The sequence below is a fragment of the Carya illinoinensis genome, chromosome 9 (genome assembly GCF_018687715.1).
Source record: "Carya illinoinensis cultivar Pawnee chromosome 9, C.illinoinensisPawnee_v1, whole genome shotgun sequence".
Classification (NCBI taxonomy): domain Eukaryota; kingdom Viridiplantae; phylum Streptophyta; class Magnoliopsida; order Fagales; family Juglandaceae; genus Carya; species Carya illinoinensis.
The window spans coordinates 12215876-12243579 of record NC_056760.1 but is presented as its reverse complement, the minus strand read 5'-3'; the positions used below and the strand labels follow the sequence as shown (position 1 = coordinate 12243579).

General features: G+C 33.5%; 1 protein-coding gene across 1 annotated transcript in view; it reads left to right on the top strand.

The window, feature by feature from the left end:
* Positions 1-7667, top strand: part of LOC122276809 (nudix hydrolase 2-like) — a 37986-nt gene extending 30319 nt beyond the window's left edge. The window contains exons 4-8 of the mRNA XM_043086712.1: positions 6541-6618; positions 6718-6768; positions 6909-6943; positions 7053-7161; positions 7441-7667. Of these exons, the coding sequence (XP_042942646.1) occupies positions 6541-6618; positions 6718-6768; positions 6909-6943; positions 7053-7161; positions 7441-7617 (450 nt within the window). The 3' untranslated portion in view covers positions 7618-7667. The remainder of the gene's footprint in view (positions 1-6540; positions 6619-6717; positions 6769-6908; positions 6944-7052; positions 7162-7440) is intronic.
* Positions 7668-27704: the final 20037 nt, after the last annotated feature.

Here is a 27704-nt window from a genome sequence, read left to right as displayed (position 1 = left end):
AGTGCGTCATCAATATTTTTGGGTTCAATTTGAGATAGAAAAGCAGTATGATTACAAATATTTCTAAGAGATGATCGAGTACTTACACCTTGTGAAGGTTCTCCCAAAATTTGTTCCACTGGATGATCTTTCACAAATTTCCACTGTTTGGTTGCATCTTGTATTAAATTTTGATGATCTTTCCTGATGGCTCCATGTTGAACTTCCTCTATTGCTTTCTCTTTGTTGAGATTGAGACTTTCTGTGTTATTTATACCTTCTGTTTCTTCATCAATAGATTTCTTGGAGAGTGGAGAATTAGATTCATCAAATACTACATGCATAGATTCTTGTACAGTTAAAGTCTTTTTGTTGAATACTCTATAAGCTTTACTATTAGTAGAATACCCGAGAAAAATACCTTCATCAGATTTTGCATCAAACTTGCCTAAATTATCTCTGTCATTCAAAATAAAACATTTGCATCCAAATACATGAAAGTAACCAATGTTGGGCTTTTTCTCATTCCAAAGCTCATAGGGGGTTTTATCTAATTTAGACCTTAACATAACTCTATTTATAACATAACATGCAGTACTTACCGCTTCGGCCCAAAAATAACTAGGCAAGTTGTTCTCATTGAGCATTGTTCTTGCCATCTCTTGAAGAGATCTATTTTTCCTCTCTACTACCCCATTTTGTTGAGGAGTTCGAGGAGCAGAAAAATTATGAATAAAACCGTTTTCATCACAAAATGTTTCAATATTTTTATTAACAAACTCTTTTCCCCTATCACTTCGGATACTTGAAATAGTATAGCCCTTTTCATTTTGAATTCTCTTGCATAACTTGGTAAAGGCATTATGTGCCTCATCTTTATGAGCAAGAAAGATGACCCAAGTATATCTAGAGAAATCATCAACAATAACAAATGCATAATATTTTCCTCCTAGACTTGCAACTCTATTTGGTCCAAAAAGATCCATGTGTATCAGTTGCAATGGTCTAGTAGTGGAAATATGTTTCTTAGTTTTAAAAGAAGTTTTTGTTTGTTTACCAAATTGACATGCATCACAAATTTTGTCTTTAAGAAAATATGTTTTTGGTAAACCTCTCACAAGATCATTTTTTGAAAGTTTGGAAATAAGTTCCATGTTGGCATGACCTAATCTTCTATGCCATAACCAACTAGTTTCATTTTGAGCTGACAAGCAAATAGCATCTTGTGAGGTAATTTCTTCAAAATCAATTGTATAAACATTATTGTTTCTAAAAGCAATAAAACAAATATTACAATCATGATCATTCAAAATAATGCATTTATCCATTTTAAAAGTAACTGTAAATCCTTTATCACATAATTGACTTATGCTCAAAAGATTATGTTTTAAACCTTCAACAAGTAGAACATCTTCAATTATGAGAGAAGATTCATTACCAATTTTACCTATTCCCACGATCTTCCCTTTCGAGTTGTCTCCAAATGTCACGTGTCCTTCTTCTTTAGATCTAAGATCAAAGAACTTAGTCTTGTCTCCCGTCATGTGTCTTGAACATCCACTATCTAAAAACCACTTATTTTTGCTTGTGGATGACTTCATGCATACCTATAAAAACAATTAAAATGATTTTTCTTGGTACCCAAGTTCTTTGGGTCCTTTATTTATTAGTATTAGAAGAAACAAGATTTTTAGGTACCCATATGGCCCTAATAGTCATTGTATGATTTCTTCTAATAGGACAAGTATGATAATTATGACCATTTCTATTACAAAAATTACAAATAGCATGTGACATATATGAAAAACTTGAATGATTATAATAATATCCTTTTTTGACAAAATTATTTTTATGAAAAGAATTTTGAATATTAGTCTTTGAGGTAGAATGATTATCAAAGAAATTTTTATAAGGTTTGTATTTTTGTTTTGGCATATATCCCAAACCTGCCTTGTCAAAAACACATCTTTGACTACCAAGAAGTTTTTCAAAATTTCTTTTTCCATTCGTAAAGTTTTCAACAATATTTTCTAAATCGGTTTTCTTCTTATTCAATTCAAGATTTTCATCTTTCAAAATGATACTTTCTTTTCTTAAAATTTCAATTTCGTTTGTTAAAGAAGAATTTTTCTTTTTCAAAGCAGTATACTTTATACCCAATTTTTCAAATTCCTCATAAATCTCTTCTAAAACATTTTGCAATTCTTCATATGAAGGATTTTCAATATTATCAAGATTTGTTACCTCAATGTCATCTTTAGCCATAAGACAAAGATTTGCTGATTCTTCATTGCTTGCTTCACTATCTGAGCTACTTGAATCATCATCCCATGTAGCTTTCATTGCTTTCTTGCCCTTGTTTCGATCTTTCTTTAGCAGAGGACAATCTGGCTTGATATGACCAGGTTTATTGCATTTATAACAAATTAAAGTGTCGTTTTTACCTGAATCTTTCTTGGAAAACTTTTTGAAAGATTTCCTCGGAGGAGTTCTATTTTTCTTCAAGAACCTCTGAATTCTTCTTGTTATCATCGCAACTTCTTCATCTTTATCGTCATTTTCCTCATCTTCATCACTTTCACTTTCATGAGGAACAGCTTTAAGTGCTAAGCTCTTCTTTGGCTTTCCTTCTTCTTCTCCTCTTTTCAATGTGTACTCATGGGTGATAAGTGACCCGATGAGTTCATTGACTTCGAGCTTCTTGAGGTCTCTAGCTTTAAGAATCGCTGTAACTTTTGATTCCCAACGTTTTGGTAAAGAGTTGAGAATTTTTCTTACTATCTCCACCTTGGAATAAACTTTGCCAAGAGCTGTCAAGCTGTTTATGATGTTAGTAAAACGAGTGTGCATACTAGAAATAGATTCATCATCATTCATCTTAAACATTTCATATTCATGAGTAAGAATATAAATTTTTGATTCCTTGACTTGCGAAGTTCCTTCATAAGTTACTTCCAAGTTATCCCAAATTTCCTTTGCCGTAGCGCAATTCATTATTCTATTAAACTCATTTCCATTAAGAGCATTATATAATAAATTCATAGCAGTTAAATTTAAAGTATAAAGTCTATCGTCTTCACGATCAAACTCTTCTTCTTCCTTTTTGACCTTTACTCCACCAACCACTTTTGTTGGAATATAAGGTCCATTTACAATACATTTCCATATTTCTCTACCTTGAGCTTGAAGAAATATTCTCATTCTAACTTTCCAGAATGAGTAATTATCTCCACAAAAGAGTGGAGGCCGACTACTAGATTGACCTTCACCAAATGAAGCTGCAATGTTAGCCATAAGATCTTAACTCAAAAGATAGTTAATCTTATAATAGAGCTCTTAGCTCTGATACCAATTGTTGCCCAGATGACTAACACAAGAGGGGGGTGAATTGAGTTGTATTAAAAAAAATAACAATTATAAATCAAATATATAATATAAAATATAAACAAAATATGAAATAACAATAAATATAAGGAGTAAGGGTAAGAGAGAAGCAAACTCAGTATGTTAACGAGGTTCGGCCCCACTGCCTACGTCCTCGCCTCAAGCTACCCCTTGAGGATTCCCAAATTCACTATTCAACCTCCTTCAGGTGGAGATAGAAACCTATTACACCTTTGAACAACACCGCTACAAAGGATCCGTGTAGAACACCCTCTACACTTGCAATCACCTTACACGTGGTGATTCAACTATTCCCTGTGTAGAATACTTTCTACACACACAAGGGTTATACACACCCTTTTTCTGATACAAAAGCTGATAGTGGGTAGGTTATCAGAAAACACTCCTCAACGAGTGAAATAAGAACAATACAGCGCAAGCTATATCTCTCAAAATGAACAAGGATTAAGGCTCAATGTTTAGAGAAGAGAGAATGAAAGCTTTGAATGAATGTTGTATGCTCTTGGTGTTGTGAATGTGAAGCTCTCAAATGATCTATTTATAGGCATATGAGACTTCATATTCAAATTTAAAAAGATTCACATGTCAAAGACAACATCATTCACTTTTTCAAAAAATTCAAATAAAAGGTTCTTCTTTTTCAATTGTCAAAGACAACATCATTCACTTTTTCAAAGAATTCAAATAAAAGATTCTTCTTTCTCAATTGTCAAAGACAACATCATTCACTTTTTCAAAAAAAAATCAAACCTAATCTTTTACTTTTGGCATATGACAAAATGAGCACACTTTCATTTTCAAAAAATTCAAACCTAATCTTTTACTTTTTGTATAAGTCTAAAAAAACATCAATCACTTTTGAAAATATTCAAATAAAACATGCACATGTGAAAGATGACAATCAATCATCTTTAATATTTTCAAAGTTCAACCCTTTAATCAAGGCATGCACATGCAAAAGATGACAATCAATCATCTTTCAAAATTTTCAAATTTAATTTTCAAAAATATTCATGCACATGTGGAAAATGTATTTTAATGCTTTATGATAAAATATTAATTTTGAGCATTAATCCTAATTTCGAATTTTGAAGAGATTTACAACATTACTCTATAATTTTAATGTGAACTTGTTCCCTTCTTGCTCATGCTTGTTTCCTTGATGTGCTTGATGACTCCATTGTGTAGACAACTTGAGCTTGAGACTTCTTTATTCTTTGAATTCATTTGTTATCATCAAAATCCATGTGTAGATTTATAATCACATGAAACTTGAAATCTTGAATTCAACAATATGATCGGGGCTCCAACCCGACTGGTAACGATTTTTTTTTTTTTTTTTTTTTAAATCTTGGGTGTCAAACCGTCCGAGATTAAAAGATTACGCGATTGAACGTGCACGTGAGAAGAGAGAGTATTGAAATTACCAGTTACGTGGATGCTAGGAGACCTTAAGTTATGATTCAATTTGGTCAAGTGTTGGCAACCAACAGAGCCGATTGTATGAGAAGATGTTGCATTTCTGAAGGTGAGAAAAGAGCTGGGTCAATCATAATTTATGCTAGGACCCCAAATGGCTCGATACAGATTAAACCACCTTGAGTTTCATCTCCATGGATGGGCCCACCATTTATAGCCCAATGTACGTCATAGGTAAGAACTCCCTTGATTTATTGAGAAGCAATTACACGATTAGCGAGGACAAGAAACACAACGAAGCAAAATACAATGGTAGTAGAAATTTTGAGAGCCTTATTCTTGAGTTTGATGGGTGGAAGAGGAATCCACACCATCTTCCTCCTCAGGTTGGAGCTCTTCATCTTTGTTCACCTCGTCTACAAGCCCTAGAAAATCGAAGAGCAACCTTTTCATCTCCATGGATACTGCTATCCAAATGACTCTCACCACAACAAAGCCATCATCGACTACATTGAGTTCATAAAGAAGACGACTTCTGCAGATGAGGAGAACTGTGACTCTTCTGCAAAGCTGCTCTTTTCATTTTTTGTTTTTGGGGTCATTTCTTGAGATTGACAATATGAGATTGATATTTTCATATCAGATTTGAGATACAGAGATGATAGAGATATTTTGTAAATTGATGTGCAGAAAGTAGATTTTCTTTTTTGGTAAAGGTTAGGTTATATGGGTTTAACCTGATTTTATTTTGTTCATTAAGTCGATTCGGTTTGTTGCCTTAAATGAGGGCATTTGGGTCAGGTTGGGCACAAACCCAATTGTGCCCGGCTGAGTTGCAGGCCTAATTGCACCTCATTATTTGAAGCCATAAACACTAGTTTGTAGGGCTCTCTCTCTCTGGCATTGGCGCGCATTCTCACTCCTCATGTCCATCCATTCTTTAGTACAGTTTGAGACTCCTATATAGGGGTGACAAATTGTGACACGACCCGTGAAAATGAACACAATACGAAGTTAGCAGGTTTGGATTTGATGTTAACAGGTTTTGATCAAAACGAGCTAACCCATTAAGACACAATTTGTTGAGTCAACTTGCTTAACATGAAGTCAACCCATTTTGACCCTTTTAGATTTTATTTCAAAATTAAAAATTTATTATTATTAAGTTGTAATATCGGTATTTCTCGGTATGCTTATATTTTTATTGTTGGAATTGTAATTTTAGACATTGCTCATATTTGTTATTGTATGGTTTGTAATATTAGTTTTCTTATATGTTAAAATTTGAAAAATATTGAAATATATTTTTTCAATATTGTTACTACTAATAAATATAGATTTTAACTTTCATTTAAAATTATATTTATCAAGTCAAATGGATTATGCGTGTTAGTTCAACCCATTTGCATGAAACGTTTAAATGAGTCAAGTTGTGTTAATTTATTTCTAATTAATTATTAAATGGGTCAAAATAGGTGACATGACATGACCCGTTATCTAAATAGGTTGAGTTACGGTTTGAAAGTTAGACATGTTTAGTTTAATGAGTCGGGCTTAGGTTGACTTATATAGTAGAATATTTATGACTTGGCACGACGTAAAAACGACTCAAAAACACGATTTGCCATCCCTACCCTTGTATACTTTATACCTTTTATACTTCATTAGAGAAAATTACATTGGTAGCGAGTTTGGTCATGTCTCAAATTTCTGGTTTTTAATTGCTACGGCTTGTAGCTGCTAGTGGTCCAAGAAAAGTATGGGACTTACCCGGGGACAGAAGTCTGGAAGTTCCCCACAGGTGCTGTCGATGAGGTGAGTACTCAGGCATCAGGCTAAGCTCTTCATCTTACATGTAAGTTGTAAGCTATGCATTGTGTATAGTCTCCTTGTTCAATTTTATCATCGCCGAAGGGGGAAGATATCTTTGCAACCGCAGTGAGAGAAGTCAAAGAAGAGACTGGAGTAAGTGATCATGAATTTGTTGTGGGCTTATATTTTGATTAAATTTGAGTTATTACTAATGCCAGTTGTTTTAGCCAATATTTCTTTTATTAATGTGATTTTATTTCCAAAATTTGTGGGACTTCTACTCTCGACTTTAGATCGACTCAGAATTTGTTGAAGTACTAGCATTCAGGTATCAAATTTGCTTCAAATTTGAAAAAATACTTTTAATTGTATGCTTCTAGTAGCTTTCTGGAGTTAACTAGAATACTAAGTAGTACTTTTCCTTGAAAAAATTACAGACAAAGCCACAAGCTCTTCTTTGAAAAGTCAGATTTATTCTTTGTTTGCATGATGAGACCCATTTCCTTTGACATCCAGAAACAGGAATCAGAGATACATGCAGCTGAGGTAATTATTTTTTTGAGCATCAGAAAGATATTGATCTATTTTTCAGTACTTGACCTGCATGAGGAAACATCTATTCTGATATGGAAGGAAATGCTTTGGTTGTTGTTTAAATTGTTATTTTACCTGAAAGTCTAAAAAACTAATTATTTTAGACTATCTTGCTATGTATATTTAACAAATAAAAGAGTGAAAATATATGAAACCCAAGCAATAGCATCGTCTACCGTAACCCACAAATTAAATTAAATTGCCTCACACATTGATCATAATTGCTTGCAGTGGATGCCATTTGAGGAGTATGCAGCACAGCCATTTGTCCAAAGAGACGAGCTTATGAAGTATATAAATAGTATATGTTTGGCAAAGATTGATAGCACGTATTCTGGGTTTTCTCCGGTGCCAATAACATCAAGTTTTTCTGATGAAAAGAGCTATTTGTATTATACGGACTACTGATGCATGTCTCCATGCCAACAGCTGGCCGCCCTTGGAATTGCAGTACTTTTACTCGCATATTGATTTTTACAATTTTATAGATATAAGCATTTTTTTATCATAATATTGAAGATTAATGCTACTGTGTAGAGTACTACCAGCTAAATAAGTAGTAAACCTACTGTTTATGATAATATTTCTTTCTGGAATAAGATTAGAAAGCTGAAATGTTTGTTGTTCTATACTAACATATAAACAAAAATGGATTACTCAAACAGAGTCTGTTCAATTAGAGAAGCTTTAATTGTTTTGTTAACTTCTTTATGCTCAATGAGTAAGCCAGCCATGAAATATATGTACCATTTGGATCTCTTTAGATAGGAAAATGGGCTTGACACACATGATGAGTCTGAGCAATCAGATTGGATGCTCTGAGCTGTTGGTAGAGACTAGCAAAGGTTTTTGTGAAATCTCTCCAGCTTGTCATGTGAGAGTGAGCGTATGATATTATTTATAGACTTATGAAATACATTCATACATGAGAATCCCATAATTAGTCTGATTTGATAAGATGCAAAATAATGCTATACAAGGCATGAATATTAACACTAATGAGTATCTAAATGTTTATGGAATGCACAACATCATATGGTAACTAAGGATCTGCAGTATCATTTGATCTTGATTTGGAATGGATGCAGGAGTCTTTCTGATTAGCTGCTGTAATAGAGGAGTCTTCTATGAAGGCACAAACCCCAAACCTCCTTGCACCACCACCACCCACCCACCCCCCCCCCCCCCCCCCCCCCCCCCCCCCACGCAGACCTCTGTAAACCACCTAGGCCCCTATTTTCCCGACATCAAAATAGAGCAAGTAAACTCCTCCCCAAGCTCTCAGTTTTCAAGCACTTGGGCTCCTTCGCATGCTTCCCTTTCCTCTCAGTAAGTCTATGCCGCATAGCCTCTTGTCCTTTTTTCGTAAACAATCCTTGAGACTTTTTTTTAAAAAAAAATTTTTATATGTTATTTACGCCCTTAGCTATAAGTCATTACAGAACATGCCCCCCCTCCCCAGAAATTTGAAAAAAAAATATATATGTTAATTTTTTTGATTTAATAAAATAATATTAATTTATCATGTTTAGCCTTTCCTCTAAAAATTATTTTGACCCTCTATAAAATTTAATCAAATATAAAAATAAAATAAATAAAACACATTTTATATAAAATAAAATACATATTTTTATTATAAATAAAATTAAAAAAATTTAACTATAACTAATAATATTTCAAACTTCTTTCTATTTTTTAAAACATTTCAATTTTCAAATTATGGCTTACAACTATCTGCTATTTACAGACTGACATTTCTTTCGCACACGATACAATATATCATATTTCACATCTCTTTCTTCATATTTTTTTCCTCCATTTTTCAACATCAAAAAGAAAAAAAGAAACAGACGCTTTACCTGCTCAACTGTGAAGCGCGACGGACCCATTTCCAGTTTCTTGATCTCCAAATATCTTCTCGCCTCCTCGCATCATCGCATGGGCCAAGGGCAAAGGGATAACTGCCGAAGTCGAATAGCCTACACAGCCACATTTAAGCATCTCGCATGATCGCATCTCTCTCTCTCTCTCTCTCAAAAGTTTCGGCCCCTTTTGATTTTGTGAAGCTTCCAGAAATGAAAAACGAGCTCGCCACTAGTTACTTATTTAGGCATCACTCACAGATTATTTATTTATTTGTTTAGTAGATTAATGCTTTTAAGGTTTTTTCTACTTAAGACTTTTAGTATACGAAGTTGACTAATGATTTTTTATTTATATTTAGGATACCCAGTTTTTGAAGCTTCTAGAATCGGCTTCATTATTATTATTATTATTTATTTATTTAGTAGATTAATGATTTTTTTCTTATATAATAAACTAATATTTTGTTTTTTAGTAGATTAACAGACGTATTTGATAGTCCCTGCTAGTTCTCATCTCACGATCCTACGGAATATCATTTTCTTACTCTTTTGTCTGTACGCGGGTATGTCTTATTTTTTTATAAAAAATTTATATTGGTATTATATATATATATTACATATATTAATTGTGTATGGTTTTTTTTAATAAATGAGGTCACATGTCTACGAGTGATCCATTCTTAATTTTATTTAAAAACCTCACCTATGACAGAGGAATACAGTGGTAACAGCCAAGCCCCAAGGGATTAACAAATAAACAATAACCAAAACTATCCATATTCTCAACATCAAAAAAAAAAAAAAAGAACAGCACCTATACAAAAATAGGACCCAAAAAGCAGCAGCACTACCAACCAAAATCACTTATTTCTCCTACAAATAAGCCATTTCCAATTTTTCCTATCTATACAAACCTCTTACGTCTTTGGGAAGCTACCCATCCATTCGAAACATCTTATTCTCCCCCTTAGCACCACTTTTTGCCAAATAATCTGTAACATTATTCGCTTTTCTAAAACAATGATGAATAGTAAAATCAAACTCCTCTAAAAGAATCAACAATTTTTTCCAAAAATCTCAAAGACACTAAACTGTACACCTTTTAGACAAAACCCAATTTACTACTACCAAAAAATCATATTCAATATCTAAAACAATGATGAATAGTGAAATCAAACTCCTATAAAAGAATCAACAATTTTTTTCAAAAATCCCAAAGATACCAAACTATACACCTTTTAGACAAAACCCAATTTACTACTACCAAGGAATCACATTCAATATCTACTGCTAAACACTCCATCTACTGGCATAATATCAAACCCTCTAATACCGTCCTCAATTCAGCTTCATTATTAAAACAATAACCAAAGGATTTAGAGAAAGCAAACACCATCTTTCCCGTACTATCTCTTAAAACATCTCCCCCACTACCACTACTTGGATTTTCCAAACTACTTCTATCTATATTTAATTTGAATTTGCCTGGGCTAGGCTTAGACCAACGTACAACTCGAGGGTTAACTCGACGTTTTTCCACAATCCAAATGTCTAAACGATTCAATATAGCGACATTAGAACTAGATAGATGATTGACCTTAGAAACCTTCTCAGCCACTACACGAACCCAATATTTAATTGAGCTCCAAACCACACCCAAACTCTCAAATTTGTCTTCCATCCAGACTACACACTGCCTCCTCCACAACCTCTAAACCACAATAATAGGAATAATGCCAATAATAGTACTAACCTATGACTGCCACGATGCTCTATTGAACCATGCTTGAATTCTTTCATACCATCTTTGCTGGTGCATAAACGGAATGGACATTTTAGCAAAGACTTTGCACCACAAACCTCTTGCAAACTGACCACTACCCATCACATGCTCTAAAAGTCTTCCACCATGCCCCTATCACAACAGTTTCGGCAAGAAACTAAAGGAATGCCAAGTTTTTGTACCTGATCATTAACACTTAAGCAACCAAAAATCGCCTTCCACATGCAAAGAGACATCTTCTTTGGGAGTAACTAATTCCACACCCATGAAGCCCACTCAAACCCCGGCATTCTGATTTGAAGAAGATCCCAGGCCGACTTTGTTGAGAAGACTCCATTTCTATCCGGCAACCATAGCAGCAAATCTTTATTTTCCTTCAAAGACCCCACAGTTACCATCACATTTGTTGCCAACTGATCACCTAGCATATCTTGCAACTTGTCCACATCCCATGCATCTCTAATGACCAACTCTCGTATTTTTACTTTTGGACTTGCAACCTGATCAACCAGGCCATGTAAAGGACCTCCCTCCAAGAATTTATCATACTAAAGCAAAAGATCACCCTCCTTTACTTTCCATATGGAATTTTCCAGGAGATAAGGAATCCCCTCAACAACTTTCTTTCAGAACAAGAACCCTGACAAACCCCCTGAGCACAAACTCAAGTGTTTATTTTTTGCATATTTGGCCTGAAAAATCTTGCCCATAAGGACTCATGAGTCAAAACCTGCCACCCAAATTTAAGAAATAATGAACACTGTACTTCCTCCAATTTTCTAACCCCAATACCTCCCTTCTCCACTAGAACACACGATTTATTCCACGCTCTCCATCTTCTCTTCCCTTTTCCCTCATTTTCACCCTAGAAAAAGGCTAAAAAAAGAAAAAACTCTGTAACTTCTTAATCACTAACTTTGGCATTGGAAGAACTGATAAAAGATGTATTGGCATGCTAGAGAGAACATGCCTCAAAAGGACAAGCCTCCCCCCTTGCGACAATAGACGATTTTTCCATCCTGCCAATTTATTTTCCACTTTCTCCACTAACGGATCAAAATATTTGACTTTAAGTCTTCCATCAACAATCAGAGCCCCCAGATAATAAAACAGAAATTGGCCTTGACAAAAACCAGTCTCCCTCAAAATTTCTCTAGAACAATGAGCAAACAAACTCTTAGAAAAATAAATAGTTGATTTATCAAAATTTACCTTTTGCCCTGTCCACACCTCATATTGCTTCAAAACTTCCATCAAACATGTTATTGTTCCTTTAGAAGCATTTGCAAACAAAATAATATCATCGGCATAAAGAAGATGCGAAACAATGGGAGCATTTACCAGTTGAGAGAACAACTTAACATTTCTTTCAGCCATCTTTAATTTTATCATCTTAGAAAGGACCTCCTTATAATTATAAATAAATAAGGAAAAAGCGGATCCCCTTGTCTAAGCCCCCTCTTCGACTGGAAAAAACCTTTAAACATGTCATTCATCATAATAGAAAACCATGACGTCGTCACACAATTCATTATCAAGGCACAAAAATTCTCCAGTATACCAACACCATGCAAAACATGCAACAAAAACCTTCAATTCACCCTATCATATGCCTTGCTCATATCATTTTTATCAAAAAATTCCCACCTCGAGCTCTTCGATGTAATAATTTAATCATTTCTTGAGTGAGGGAAATATTTTGAAAGATACTTCTACCTTTCACAAATGCTCTCTGTTCCGGGGAAATCAACCATTCAATAACCTTTGACATCTTGTTCACAATCAACTTAAAAAAGACCTTTTAAATCACATTACAAATACTTATGGGTCTAAATTTTTCAAAACTTGTGGAATTCTTCACCTTGGGAATTAAAGCAATGAAAGAGGAAGTGTAAAATCTAGGCAGCTCCATACCTTGGAAGAACTCCTTTACTGCACTGACCACATCCTCTCAAACCAACTCCCAGCAAAATATATGAAAAAGAGACCCAAACCATCTAGACCTGGGCTAGAATCCGTAGGAATTGAAAGCAAGGCATGATGAATTTCCTGATCTGTAGGTTCAGACTGCAGCCACATTTCATCATTTTCACCCACCATTGGCTGAAGCAAATGAGTTAAACTTGGCAACTCCTACTGATCATCTTGTGACAAGAAATTCTAAAAATATATCATAGCTTCTTCATGAATTAACTCTGGCATATCAAGAGTTGTACCATCCTGGAGTTACATTTTTGTCACTGTAGAGCCTCGCCTTCTTTGCGCAATCACCGCTTAAAAATATTTAGAATTTTGATCACCCTCACCCACCCATCTTTGTTTTGCCTGTTGCAATAATCTAGTGTTTTCTCTTTGTATCCACCTGTCTAATTTAACTTTAGTTTCAATAAATTATGACTCCAACTCCATGGAGAACCGATTTTGCATCTCGGAATCCAACACCTTCACTCTTTCCTCTAGTGCTTGAATTTTTCTTTTCACATGACCAAACACTTCTTTATTCCATGAACGCAGGTGTACTTTTAATCTCTTAATTTTCCCGCCAGTATAAATAAGCCATCCCCCTACCGATAGGTTCCTTCCAAGATCTCTCAACAACAGTAAGAAACTCCCCATAGGAAGCCCACATGTTTTGGAATCAAAATGGCGCCGGACCATATCTATTAAATTTGACAACAAACTGCACCAATAGAGGAGCATGATTAGATGTTCGCCTATGAAGAAACCGGGCCATGGCATCCCCAAATTTGACCACAAACTCATTATTAACCAGAAGAAGATCTAGCTTTGCCTAGCTTCTTGCCATTCCTTGCTGCCCATTACACCATGACAATAGCTTCCCTTCAAACTTCCAATCAATCAAACCACAAGAGTTAATACATCAGTTAAACTCATACATTGCACTCCATGATCGAGGATGACCACCAGCTCTCTCATCATTAGAACATATAATATTAAAATCACCAATATCAACCCATGGAACACCAGGGCACCAAAAACTACCAAGATGATCCCAAAGCTGTCTACGTTCCACCATAGAATACTTAGCATACACAAATGTTGCCAACAAAAGACTCCCATTTGTCTAGAATAAACCAGAAAAGGATTGATTAGTAATACTCACCAAATCCATATTTAACTCATCCCTCCAACATAACCAAAATTTTCCCCCCTCAGCAATGTTTGACCCAAATTTATTGAAACAAAGCCTCAACGCCCACCTTTGAATTTTATCAACTGCTAAAAAAGGTTCTAAAATCACAAGAATAGAAACTTTATACTTATGAACCATCTTCCACAAGCGTCTTCTAGAAGTGCCCAAACCTCAGACATTCCATACCAACATATTATCAATCATAAGTTTAATTTTTTTGGTTATGCCTTAGCCCTTCGAGACTTCCTCACAGCCACATCATTCATACCTTTGTTCCTTGAGTCACCCTGTTGAGTTCCAAGATCTGAATAATAATCTTTTTCACAATCGACCTCCTTGGAATTGTCATCTTTTGAAAGGGTTGCGAAACTATTATTACACAACCCATCTCCATCCACCTTCTCAACATCATCCTTGTTCGCATTACATGAATCAACTCTGTTAAGCACAGCCCCTGCATCCCAAACCACTTCGAAAGGCACATCAATCTCCTCAATTCTGATAGGCACTGCAATTTCCACATGTACATTGGCAATTTCCTCAACTCTGTTTACATTATCCCCACCCATCGGCAAACTCACATCCACACCATCATCTTTCAACAAACTTTTAGACCCACCTGCACTACATCCAGAATCAATCATCAGCGTAGTATTTCCTTCCACTACAATCTGTTTGCCTTTATCAATAGCCACATCTAACGCCTGTTCATCCTCCTTATTCACATGGGCATCAACATCCACATTCTCAATCTCCCCCTCCTCTAAGACAATCTGTTTACGCCCCACTTCCTTCCATATTTTATCCTCAACTTTCTTCCTTCCCGCATTCATCCCCTTCTTGTTCTCTGCTTTGGCTTTAGGCCGAATACCCACTTTGCATACCACCTCTGTATGTCCTTGCCTAAAACACTTTTTGCAATAAAACTCTATTTTCTCATATACTGCGCCCTGCCAAATTTGGGATTTTTGGCCAAAAACAATAGGAAATCCCTAAACCAGTTCATCTTGTAAATCCACTTCTGCACAGATTCTCACCCCCGTAGCTCTAGTATGATACAGAGTTGCATTGTCCGTCCCTAGAAAATGCCCAAACCTTGTTGCAAGACTCTGAAGGTAGTCTAGCCGGTATAAGTGTAGCGGCAAACTAGGGAGAAAAATCCATTGCGGTGCAATGGAAGACTCTTTCTTAACATCAAACTCCATCGTCCAGTTAAACAAACGAAATTGACAACTTGCCACAACTCTCCCTTCTCTCGCCCAAGCATGAAGATAATCTTTCTCATTAGCCAAATATAACAATACATGATAATTATCCATAAAACTCACCATCGGCACCTTGCTAAATCCCCATGTTTTGATGATCTTCATTCTCAGCACATTAATGGAGGGCCTCGTCCATAAATTTTAAAATCAGGGCAAATTTCATATCCTCGGCCGCCCGTTCCATCTCAACATCGGAGAACACAAAACCGAATTCCCCATTAATCTTCTCAGGCTTCCTCAAAGGCACACAGAATTTTAGTTATGGCAAAGGCTACTTGAGAGCCTGAGCAAAAGTAACCATCACCCCTGCTTCGTCTCCCCAGACACATCAGTCCCACCCACATGAATCTTAGAACCCATTCCATTGACAACAGAGCTCACAGGATGGCCCGAGGCATAAGGAAATTCTCGCCCACCTCCGTGATTGTAACCGTAGTAGAGAGCTTAAAATTGCCCTGCCATGTTAGCAAAATCTCACAAAAATCACTTTTTTCCCCTCTTGTGTATGGTTGTATGTACTAATTTAGTTTTTTTTATAGCATTATGTGTATTAATAAATTGTTTGACTTTAATTTGAGACCTTATTATTAGAATATCAATAAATTTTATCTAAGTTTCTAACTTTATTTTATATGTTTCAATTTGATTTTAAATTTAGGTTTATGAATGACGTCTACATTAAAAACTATCGACTCATTCTTCAAAAGAAAAGAAGTTGATTTTCTAGGAAATTCTCTTAAAATTTCAAGGATTGAACCTGAGGAAAATCCTGATCTTAACTCTCTAATTTTGGAATATGTAGGAATTCATTTTACATCATCAACACTTAATTCTAAAAAAATTGATATACCTTCTCTTCAACAAGATCTGAGATTGCGTCTTTCTATATGAGATTATCCAGTCAATCGATGTGATGCAATAAGAAGAGCTTATTTAAAAATGGGTCTATATCAAATACGTCTCTCAAATATTCATTTTCTGGTTCTGAAAAGCATCCTCGTCACTTTCAAACTTTAAGGTTCATACAATTTAGATTTTGGTTAGAGTATTTTTCATCAAAGGATGCTACATATTGTTTACCTTGTTATTTTTTTACAATAAAAGCATCTCAACATTCTGGATGGGATGTATTTACTATCATGGGATTTAGAAATTGGAAGAAGATTAATGATGAAAAATATTTTGTCTTTTTTAATCATATTGGGGAGGATTTATTAAAATAATCACAACATATTGATAAAGTAATGAATGCTCAAAGCTCTAAACAAATTCTCAACAATCGACTTCGAGTAAAAACATCTATTGATGTTGTTCGATGGCTTGTATTTCAAGGATGTGCCTTTAGAGGTCATGATGAGACACTTAATTCAAAAAATTGAGGTAATTTCCTAGAGATGTTTATACTCTTGGCTTCGTATGATGACTAGGTTAGAAAACTTGTTTTGGAAAATGCTCCAAAATCCTCAAGGTAATACTTCACCCCAAATTCAAAAAGAGATTTTGAAAGTTCTTGCAAAAAAAGTAATAAATAAAATTCGTGAAGATGTTAAAAAAATTGTTAAAACAAGGCTTTGCAACAAGATTGAAATGAATTCTTAGCAAATAATTTAGTTGTCTATATTGAAAGAGAAATAGTTAAGAATTTTGTTAGCAATACTTGATAATTTTGTTTGTTTAAAAGAATGTAAGTTACAATTTTAGATACTCTATATTTCTTTTATTTAATATATTTATATGAAAGTCTTTATATTATTTTAATGATATATTGTTTTTGACATATTTAATACTTTTTTAATACATAAGTTGTATTAAACATACTTTGTTTTTATTGTAAATCTTTCTATCAGATTAATATTATTATTATATATCATAAAAAAAAAAATTGTATAAAAGAAGAACAAAAAATATTTTATGCATATTGTTCTAGTTTTGTTTAGCCCCCTAAAGTGAATTCGCTCTGCCACTGTTTGGACTTGCATTGTTTTTATGTTGAGCTATATATTGAACTTACTTTAAGTGTCAGAATTTATACAAATATAATATATTTGGGGTCTTTTAAATTATATTACAAAGTGGTATTTTCTTTACGACTAAATTCAATAGAATAAGATTTTAATTTTGCTCTAAATGCTTTAATTTTGATATAAATATATATTACTAAACGAGTTTCCGTTGTTTACGTTAATTGAATTTGATATGATGATTTTATTGAGTTGTAAATTGGAAGTGTAGATAGGTTATTATATAATTTAAATAATATTAGTATCTATTAATTTTGGTATATAACAAAATAATTAATAAAATTATTTCCATAGTATATACCTAATTAAATGGAGAATTTTAGCATGTTTTTTTAGAAATTTAGTAACGTTTAGTACTTCATATAGATAACAATTGATATTTGTTCAGCATGGTTGTGGAAAATTCAGAAAAATTAAAAAGTTGAGGTAAGCGAGGTTCATATGTGAGTCTTTGCATAAAATGTATGGACTGTGGTTGATTTTGTGAAAAATTATGCATGTTTTGTTATGAAATGAGAACTTTGAAAAAACAACCCCAGTCATTTATCTGCACACTATTGTATCATCCAAGTGGAGTAAACATTACGTGACTTCAATATGCTAGGCAGGTGGTGTTGAAGTCACGTTAAATACATATCAAAATAATAAGTTTTAGTAGATTTGCTGGTTATGCTGGGCAGGTGGTGTTAGATTCTTCATACTTCAATAGTAAAGCTTTAAATATTATTTATGATGTTGGTATTGAATTTGAGACTATTAATATTATTATTTGTGGTGGTGGTGTGACCATAATGGTACTTTGATATTGGGTATTGTTTGTTGTGGTCGTGATGTTGTGGAATCATGGTGGTGACTTTGTAGTTTTGTGTATTGTTCATGGTCAAGGATTTGTGGTATTTGTTTTGTCCATGTTTTCTTTTTCTGTTTTTTGTATCATCGTTTGTTTGATGTACATTGCTAATTTGAGCCATCAAAGGATTTGACTAAATACGAATACGTTGTTTGATACCTACATTAAAAGTTCATTAATGCATAATGGAAATAATAAATCCAAAAGAAGATCTTAAAGGAGGTTGTTCCACCATATCAACAAAAATATAAAGAACAAGAAGAGAAGGAGGAGGAGGAGGATGAGAAAGAGGAAGACAACAAGGAAGCAAAGCTAGATGATGAGAAGATGAAGACGAGGAAGAAAGGGAAAAGGGCAAAGAAGCAAGCCATTGTGGGGTTAATAAAAGGTTATAGTCATTTGACATCCTAAGTTGTTTCTATTAAAAGATATGTCTCATATTTATATAAACATTTATAGATAAACTCACCTCAATCATAATATTATATTCAACATGAATGATAATGCAAATTGTGTAATCGAAAATAAATATCTAAACACTAGTAAGAGTCATCATAAGAACTGAGTGATAAAGGAAATAACACGAAAACAACTATCATAGTTTATATGACACCAATATAAGTATATAGAATAAAAAAACCTATCAAAAGAATATTATTAAAACATTGCGTAATAAATAATCTCATACCTTAGTTGCTTTGAAAGATCTTTGACAAGAGTTTTATACTTTTGGCAATCTCTACTCCAAGTATTCATATTTGATAGCGAAGAACCTAATAAAACAACTAATATAATTGACATCAAAATAAGAATATTATTAAAATATAGCTTAATAAAGAATCTTAAACCTTGAATCCATATCGAGAGAATAAACTTTAGTAGATTTGTACCTTACACATGGTATGTAGTGTTGGATTTGTTATACTTCAGTAGTGGTGATTTATAGTTTTAAATATTATTTATGATATTAGTGTTGATTTTGAAGCTATGAATATTATTTGTTGTGCTGGTAGTGTGGTTGTAGTGGTATACTTTGATTTTGGGTATGGTTTGGTGATGATGAAATGGACCTATGGTGGTAGAATATTGTTTATGACTGTGGATTTGTGGCATTGGTTTTATTTTTTTTATACTTTTTGTATCATAGATTGTTAGGTGTACGTTGATAATTTTGGCCATAAAAAGATTTGACTAAAAAACTAAGAATGCTTTGTTTGATACCATTATTAACGGAAGCATAATGGAATAAATAAATCCATACATCTATTTCACTAAAAGAAGATCTTAAACGGGATTGTTCCACCCATTCAACAAAAAAAGAAGTAAAAGTATACAGAAGAAGAAGAAGAGGAAGAAAAAGAGAAAGAAGAATCTCATAAATAACTTGATTGAAACAAAAACAAATTGCATAGTTTATATGACATCAATATAAGAATATAGAATAAAAGAACCTATCAAAATAATATTATTACAACAGAGTAATAAAGAATCTCATAATTGAACCAAAATATAATCAATAAGAAATTTTTCAGACTTTTGGCAATCTCCACTCTTAGTACTCATTTTTTATGGGGAAGATGTAACAGCCCGCTAGAAATTCAATTAAGGAATTTCTATTGACTTTAGGAACCTTGTGAAAACTCTGTAAGTTTACACGAATCGACTAATCGCATAAATTTTAGCCTGTCAACATAGTTAGTGTTATCACTCACTATAGTGCTAGAAATGCGATTTTAATTATTTGAGATAGTTAAAAGTGTCAGAATACATTATAGTCTACACCACTAGGCTTAATTAAATATTTAGAATTTTTCAGTACTAAGTTTATTGCGTTTATTTTTGGAGTGAATAGTAACCTCGGTAAATGTACTGAGCGCAGTGTTTTCAAAATCATAGTGTGAAATGTCCAAATTAGGATAGCGATATTTTATTTGGACACTTGGCAAGATCTTAACCACACATAATGAATAGTATTAGATACTTGGCACAAAGAGAAACCATTAGATGGAATTGTGAAGGAAATCAAGGTGTGAGATCATGACACCTAAGCAAAATACACATTTGGAAAATATCTTAAGAATAGAGATTTAAAATACACATAGAAAGATTTTAGCCACCTTACTCTTCCAAGTCTACTCCACATTTGGAAAATATATTGAGCTGATTTTTATAGATATTATTGGATTAAATATTTTGAGATAATATTTTATAGATATTTTGGGTAGGAGAAAACCACACTCAACTCTCAACTCCAGCCTTATCATCTCCCTTATCTCTTCCATAAGCATCTCCAGCCATCACCCACGAACTTATCTTCATTTACATGTTTCTTTAAAAGAATATCAAACATTTTCTCTCGGACAGCTTTTAGGAGTTTTTTTGCATGCCCATTTCGAAGCTGTTGTAAGTGTTTTATCATAAAGTCTCCTTCATATAAGTTGTTCCTTTTTGAGTCTAGTTTACATGGATATCTTATTTGCCCCATTTGAAGATCATTTGGTTAGTTAAATATTGTGTAAACTATAGAAAGGTCATTCTGGGAGATAAACTGGAGAATATGTTATAGTTTGGAGTTTTTGACCAAGCTAATGGATAGATATTGGTCCGAAATTTTTATGGAGTATTGTTAACATGTATATATGACTATTGGTTGAGGATTTTTGCATGATTGAAGGTTTTGATGAAATATTTGCTTAGATTTAGAAACTTAGAAACTGGAAGAAGAAAAACAGTTTCTATTTTGAGAAAGTTTAACTCTTTGGTGGTCTAAACCTATTCTAATGACTTTGATAATTTTATTGGAGGATCCTAAGCATCTTATATACATGTTATATTATTATTTTGAAGATATTTGATGTTAGTTTCAAAGATATGAAATTTTATACAAAGAGATATTCAGATAAGCCAAAGTGTGGATGTTCTTGGCTAAATTTATGTTTTGGTTAATTTTTAACCATGTGATCTTGAATTAGAAGCTTATATATGTTTTAGGACATCTTTTTAAACCATGTGATGGTTTGGTTTGAAGATCACATATTTATAAGTCATAGATCAAAAGGTTGATCAAAACAAGTTAGAAACAAAAATCAATAGAAATAGCATATGAGAATTTCGGCCCTATGGAGTTTTAATAGTTGTGATTAGTTTTAAATTTTTCTAAATTGATATTTGAGTTGAGGATAAAATTTACATGAGGCATGTAAATTTTGGTGACTTTTGGAGTTAGTATGCAAAATCCTTAAGTTATGGGTAAAACGGTCATTTTCCTACATGTAGGAAGTAAAAATGGAAATTTTACTCTTTAAGTTAGTATTTTTCCATATTTTAAATTATTAGTGATTTAGTACTAACTTTTAGAATCACTAATTACAGTTCCTCGTGATCGCGCTTGAGGTTTTATAAGAAATGCGGAGATCGAGGTAAGTTAGCTTTTAACTTACTAGCAGTCTACTGTGTATGTGTGCTAAGTAAAAGAACTATAGTGTATGTATGTGTGTTATCATATATGTCATGCCACGCCAAGTTATCACGTAATTGTTTATTATACAGAATTTATTCTGTCATCAATTTTTATCTGTTACATAATATATTCTGTTATGTATTACTGTACATTACAAGTACGTCATGCTAAGTATGCCATCTATTACATGTATGTCAAGTCATGTAATATTCACTGTTGCAAGTATGTCATGTTAAATATGTTGTCTATTATATGTTATGCCATGTTACGAAATGTTTCTATCTCAAGTTGGTCATGTATTTCAAGTTATGTTCAAGTCACGTTTCATCTTGAGTACATTATGTTTGTGTAGAATACATGGGGCCACAACAACTGTGGAGTATGTATTTACACGTAGAATACATGGGGCCACAACAACTGTGGAGTATGTATTTACACGTAGAATACATGGGGCCACAACAACTGTGGAGTATATATTTTTTATGTTAAGTCAAGTTTATGTCGAATACATGGGGCCACAACAACTGTGGAGTATGTATTTTTAATGTTAAGTCAAGTTTGTGTAGAATACATGGCGCCACAACAACTGTGGAGTATGTATTTTTCATGTTAATTCAAGTTTCAGAGCAAGTTCATGCTAAGTCAAGTTTCAGATCAAGTTCATGTCAAGTCAAGTTCAGTTCATGATTCAATTTAAGCTATGTCAATTATGCTATGTTGTACGCTAAGTTATGCTTTAATTACTTATGAATTCGATTATGCATTTATGCTTTTACTGTCATACATGTATCATTAGTCTGTATGGAAGTTTTTTGTTAACTTGCTGAGATTTGTAATCAAATCTCACTTTGGTAGTCCCAACTACCATTCCCCCCGAATGGTAGATCTTGTTACAGGACCTGAAGGAGAATCAGGAGCTGATCAACTAGACACAGTTGACTAAGTGACGGTGCGACATAAATGTTGATATAGTAATTAACGTAAATTACTACTTGTACGATTGAGTTGCATCTCTACTATTTTTTGGATCATAACCATTTTGGACTAGTGTTGTGATCTTAGTTGTTCAATGGATTTTTATGTATGAAGTATGTTTTAAGCATTTGGGATATTTTCAATTTGGTGCATAGTATTGCTAAAGAAAAAATTTATCCGCTGCGAATATTGCATATTGTTAGATGCATGTTAGGAATATTGCATCTTATATGTCATGAACGGGGGCAGGTAACCTTGTGTTGCATGTCTCGATGCTTCAAATGTCCGTCCGATCCCAAACGGAATTTGGGGGCGTCACAGAAGACCAACTAAAACAACTAATTTATGACATCAATATAAGATTCTTATTAAAATATAATGTAATAAAAACATATCATACCTTGATTGCGCTGTCAGATCTTCAATGAGAGAGTTTCATATTTTTGGCAATCTCCACTTTAGGTATTCTTTTCTGATAGTAAATAATCCACTAAATCCATAACCTACTCCATAAGTATTACATTGTAACAGCCTCTAATCAATTGTGTATATAAAAAGGAAGAGGAAGTGGAAGCAGAAGCAGAAAAGAAGAGAAAGAGGAAGAAGACGAGGGAGAAAAGATAATGAGAACACAGAGGAGAAGAAGAAGAAGCAAAAGGGGGAAGAAGAGGAAAGGGTAAAATGGGCGAAGAGAAAGAGAGGTAAAAAGTGAGTCGTGAAGAGAATGAGAAAAAAAGAAAATAGAGAAAAAATTGACGATAAATATGTTCTATAAAACAAAATTAGAAGGGGCATGTGAATCAAAAGTATTAAATGCTCAAAGTTGTACATTTAAAAGCAATGTGAATTTGCCAGCCTTTGCAGGTCAATAAAAGGCTATAGCCATTTGACCTCCTAAGTCATGCCTATTTACAAATATGTACTATATTTGTAGAAAAGTTATAAAATAACTCACCTTAATCATAATATTATATTCTGCATGAGCGATAATGTAAATTGCATACTCTGAAATAAATATCTAAGCACTAGTGAAAACAACTAGTATAATCTATATGACAACAATATAGAAAAAAAAAAACTATCAAAAGAATATTAAAACATAGCTTAATAAAGAATCTCATTTCTTGATGTTGCACTGGTAGATCTTCAATGAGAGAAGTTTAGACTTTTGGAAATCTTCACTCGAAGTACTATTTTCCAACGGTGAAGAACTCACTAAAATAACTAGCATAGTCTATATGACATCAATGTATTATTAAAACATAGTAGCGAAATAAATAATTTCATAGTTTGATTACACTTAAGGATCTTCAACGAGAGACTTTCACACTTTTGGCAATCTCCACTAAATATTATTTTCCAACAATGGTGAACCCACTAAATTTATTGGTCATTCTATAAGTATTACATTACACGACCTCTAATTTATTGTACATTCAAGTGAAGCCAAAATTATGTGAATCCGATTATTAGGCAAGTGGTATTAAGGTCATGTTAAATACATATCGAAAGAAGAAAGCTTTAGTAGAATTGTACCTTTATGCGGGACATATGTTGTTGGATTCGATGTATTTCAGTAGTGGAGTTTTAAATAGATTTGTAGTTTTAAATATTATTTGTGATGTTAGTGTTTTTTTTTATTGGCACCGGATGTCCAGAAACAACGTCCCGATTAATCCCGGGGGTGCACAGGCCTTCGGCAAAGTGTTTTCCGCAATCAAGGAGATGACCACTAGAGATTATTTGCACTTAAGGAGATTTGAACCGTAAACCTGAGAGAGAGTATACCCCAAAATCCAATGCCTTTACCACTTGAGCCAGCTCCTAGGAGTTAATGTTGGTGTTCATTTTGAAGTTATGAATATTATTTGTTTTGGTGGTGGTATGGCCATAGTAGTATAATTCGATTTTGAATATTGTTTGTGGTGGTGGTAATTCCATGAGTCCACGTGGTGGAATTTGCTATTTTCATAGTTGTGGATTGTATGGTATTTGTTTTGTCTACATTTTTTTTCTTTTTTATTTTCCTATTTTATGTATCTTATTTTGATTGGTGTACGTTGTCAATTTGTGTCATCATAAGATTTGACAAAAGAATGCATTATTTGATAACATAAGAAATAAATAAATACCTACCTCTATTGCATAAGATCTTTGATGGAGGCACCCTTTTAAAGAAGAAAGTCACTTCCTAGCTATTTTAAACACATAATAAGGAAAAAATTTCTTTTTTCAAAAAACTAGAACGTAGAGTATGAACTCAAAGCATCAAATAAATTATACTAAATGGAGTTTTATCCTAAATAAAGCTTTCATAGATATAAACTCTTACACAATTTTATTTATTTTTTGACTAAATAGTCATATACAATATTTATTAGAGAGGGTATCCAGCATAATTTCAAATTAAAGATGAAGTTCAACCAGTTTATGAGATTTTACCTCATCTAGCTGCATAAACAGTAGAGAGAAAGAGAGTCTATCTCGCCCCTCTCAACTAGGCCTGCAACCCGTAAGCAAAAGTTGGTTATGTGCATGGTCGGATCCGACCTAGTTGCCCAGCTTGCCAACCCGACCCGACCTGTCCGTACATGCCGGGGTGTACGGTCGAATCGGGTTTTTTTTTTTTTTCCTGGTTCTTGTTTTGGTTATGTTTTGATGAAATTGTGCAATGGTTTCTTTTCCATACAAATAAATATCATTTCATTACTAAAGAGTAAGCAAAACGCTAGTACAAAACTATCAAGAGAAAAACTACAAAATAAACGTCTTTTTCTATACAATTGCTGTTAAAACCATCAAAACCTCTACCAAACTATTAAAACCAATTTCATAATTTGTTGAGAAGGCAGCAACAAAATTCCCTTGCATCACATATAATTCAAAAACCTTCACTCATCCTTGGGTTGCCAAAGCTACTACCTACATTCCATTTTAATCCACCATTTTGCAAGTGAATCTACAAATCCAATATCAAAGGTTTAGAAACTAACATTAGGGAAAATCAAATTAGAATTTTTAATTCATGCAAATCATATAAAAATGAGTGAAAATGAAAATCATACCATTCATGCATACCATAAGCTTTGAGTTACTCCTTAATCTCATCATCATAAGCAAAGCTTGATTTTGGACCAAACTCTAAAAAAACACATGATGATTATTAAAATGATATAAAAATAAACATTATGAAAAAGTTTAATAAATATGTAAATAAGAAATAAATTCATTATCAAATTCCGCCTCAAAACTTTCAATATTATCCAAGGAGGCACGAAGATCAATGGGTATTGGATCCTTCAACCAATTTTGTGTACAAACAAGTGTCTCGACTGTTCTTGGAGATAGTGAACTACGAAATGGGTCAAGCACACGACCCCCTGCACTGAAGGCTGACTCAGAAGAAACTGTAGAAATGGGAATGACCATTACATCCTGTGCAACTTTTGCCAAAATAGGATATTTTATTTCATTGATCTTCCACCAATCCAAAATATCAAAATTTAGAGCTCGTGCCTCACATCCATGTTCTAAGTACTGATCAATCTTTGATTTGTTCATCAAATTAGACTCAATAATTTCTTGCTCATACTCAATCCAAAAACTCTGTTGAGAATTAGAATCAATCATAGTAGGATCAACTGAGGAAGGAGGTTCAGAATAGGAAACTCCACTTGAACTCCCATACGCAATACTATACTCCCAATAAATGTCCATCATCAAGTGTTTCACTATTGCAATCATTTCTTCGACTAAATTACCATCATATATCTTTTTGAACCAAAAATGCAAAAGACTAAATTTGCATCTTGGATTAAGAACAACATCAATAAATATCATCAAGTTAGTCTTTTCAATTGATCCCCAATATTTGTCATACTTAGTCTTCATATTTTCTGCCATACATTTCAACACTGCATCATTACTTTGACTCATTTTTGACAAATGTGATTGTATGTCACAAAACTCCTGAAAATATGTATTAGATGTGACATACAAAGAGCCAGAAAGTCTCACAGTAGCATCATAAAAAATCTTCAAAAACTTTATCAATACTTTAACTCTCTCCCAATCATTAGAGTTAGGGGGGCCCAAGTTCACACTACGATAATAACGAACAAAAGAATCATCATCCTTCTCCAATTACAAAAAAAGGTTTTTTATATGTTTCTGCAACTTCTAGCATTAGATAAGTCGAATTCCATCTCGTAGAAATATCAAGACATACCAATTTTGTACAATCAATTTTTTCTTTCTCTATACACTTTTTTGAATTTCTCCATTCTTGCGGGAGATGATCTAACATACCTAACTGCATTGCGCACTCTTGTGATTGAATCATCACAATCTCTTAGCCCATCATTCACAATGAGGTTCATTATATGGGCGCAACACCTGATGTGAATATACTTCCCTTCAAACAAATGACCTCCTACAAACTTTCTCAAATATTCAATGGCAACATCATTTGAGGAAGCATTATCAACTGTAACAATAAAGATTTTGTCAATTCCCCAATCTTGTAGACATGAATTTACACACTTTCCAATAGTTTCTCATTTGTCATTAGGGATCATACAAAAGTTTAGAATTCTTCTGTGTAGTTTCGAGTTAGAATCGATAAAGTGTGTAGTAAGAAACATATAATTTAAGTTTTGAATTGAAGTCCATGTGTCAGTGGTTAAACTAACTCTCCCAACCGTTTTAAAAATTTTCCTTAACTTCTCCTTCTCTATTTTAAACAGTTTAATACAGTCTCTCGCTGCAGTGGTTCGAGATGCACTTGAAACCTTGGTTCAAGAGATCTACATACCTTCCTAAATCCCTGGGCTTCTACTATCCTAAATGGAAGCTCATCACAAATGATCATTTCAGCAATTGCCATTCGTACAGTTTCCGAATCAAACTTATGTGCATTTGCCGAGTTATTAACATCACTATCTTCAATTTCCTCAAGAGGCCCATCACGACTCTTATTCTGTTGATCCATAAGTCTAATTCTATGAGGATGTTGCTTACAAGTACCAAGATGCTGCAGCATACTTGATGTACCATGTCTTTTGGAATGACAAGAGTAAATCTTGTGACAATAATTACATTCCGCTTTTGGGTCATTTCAAGG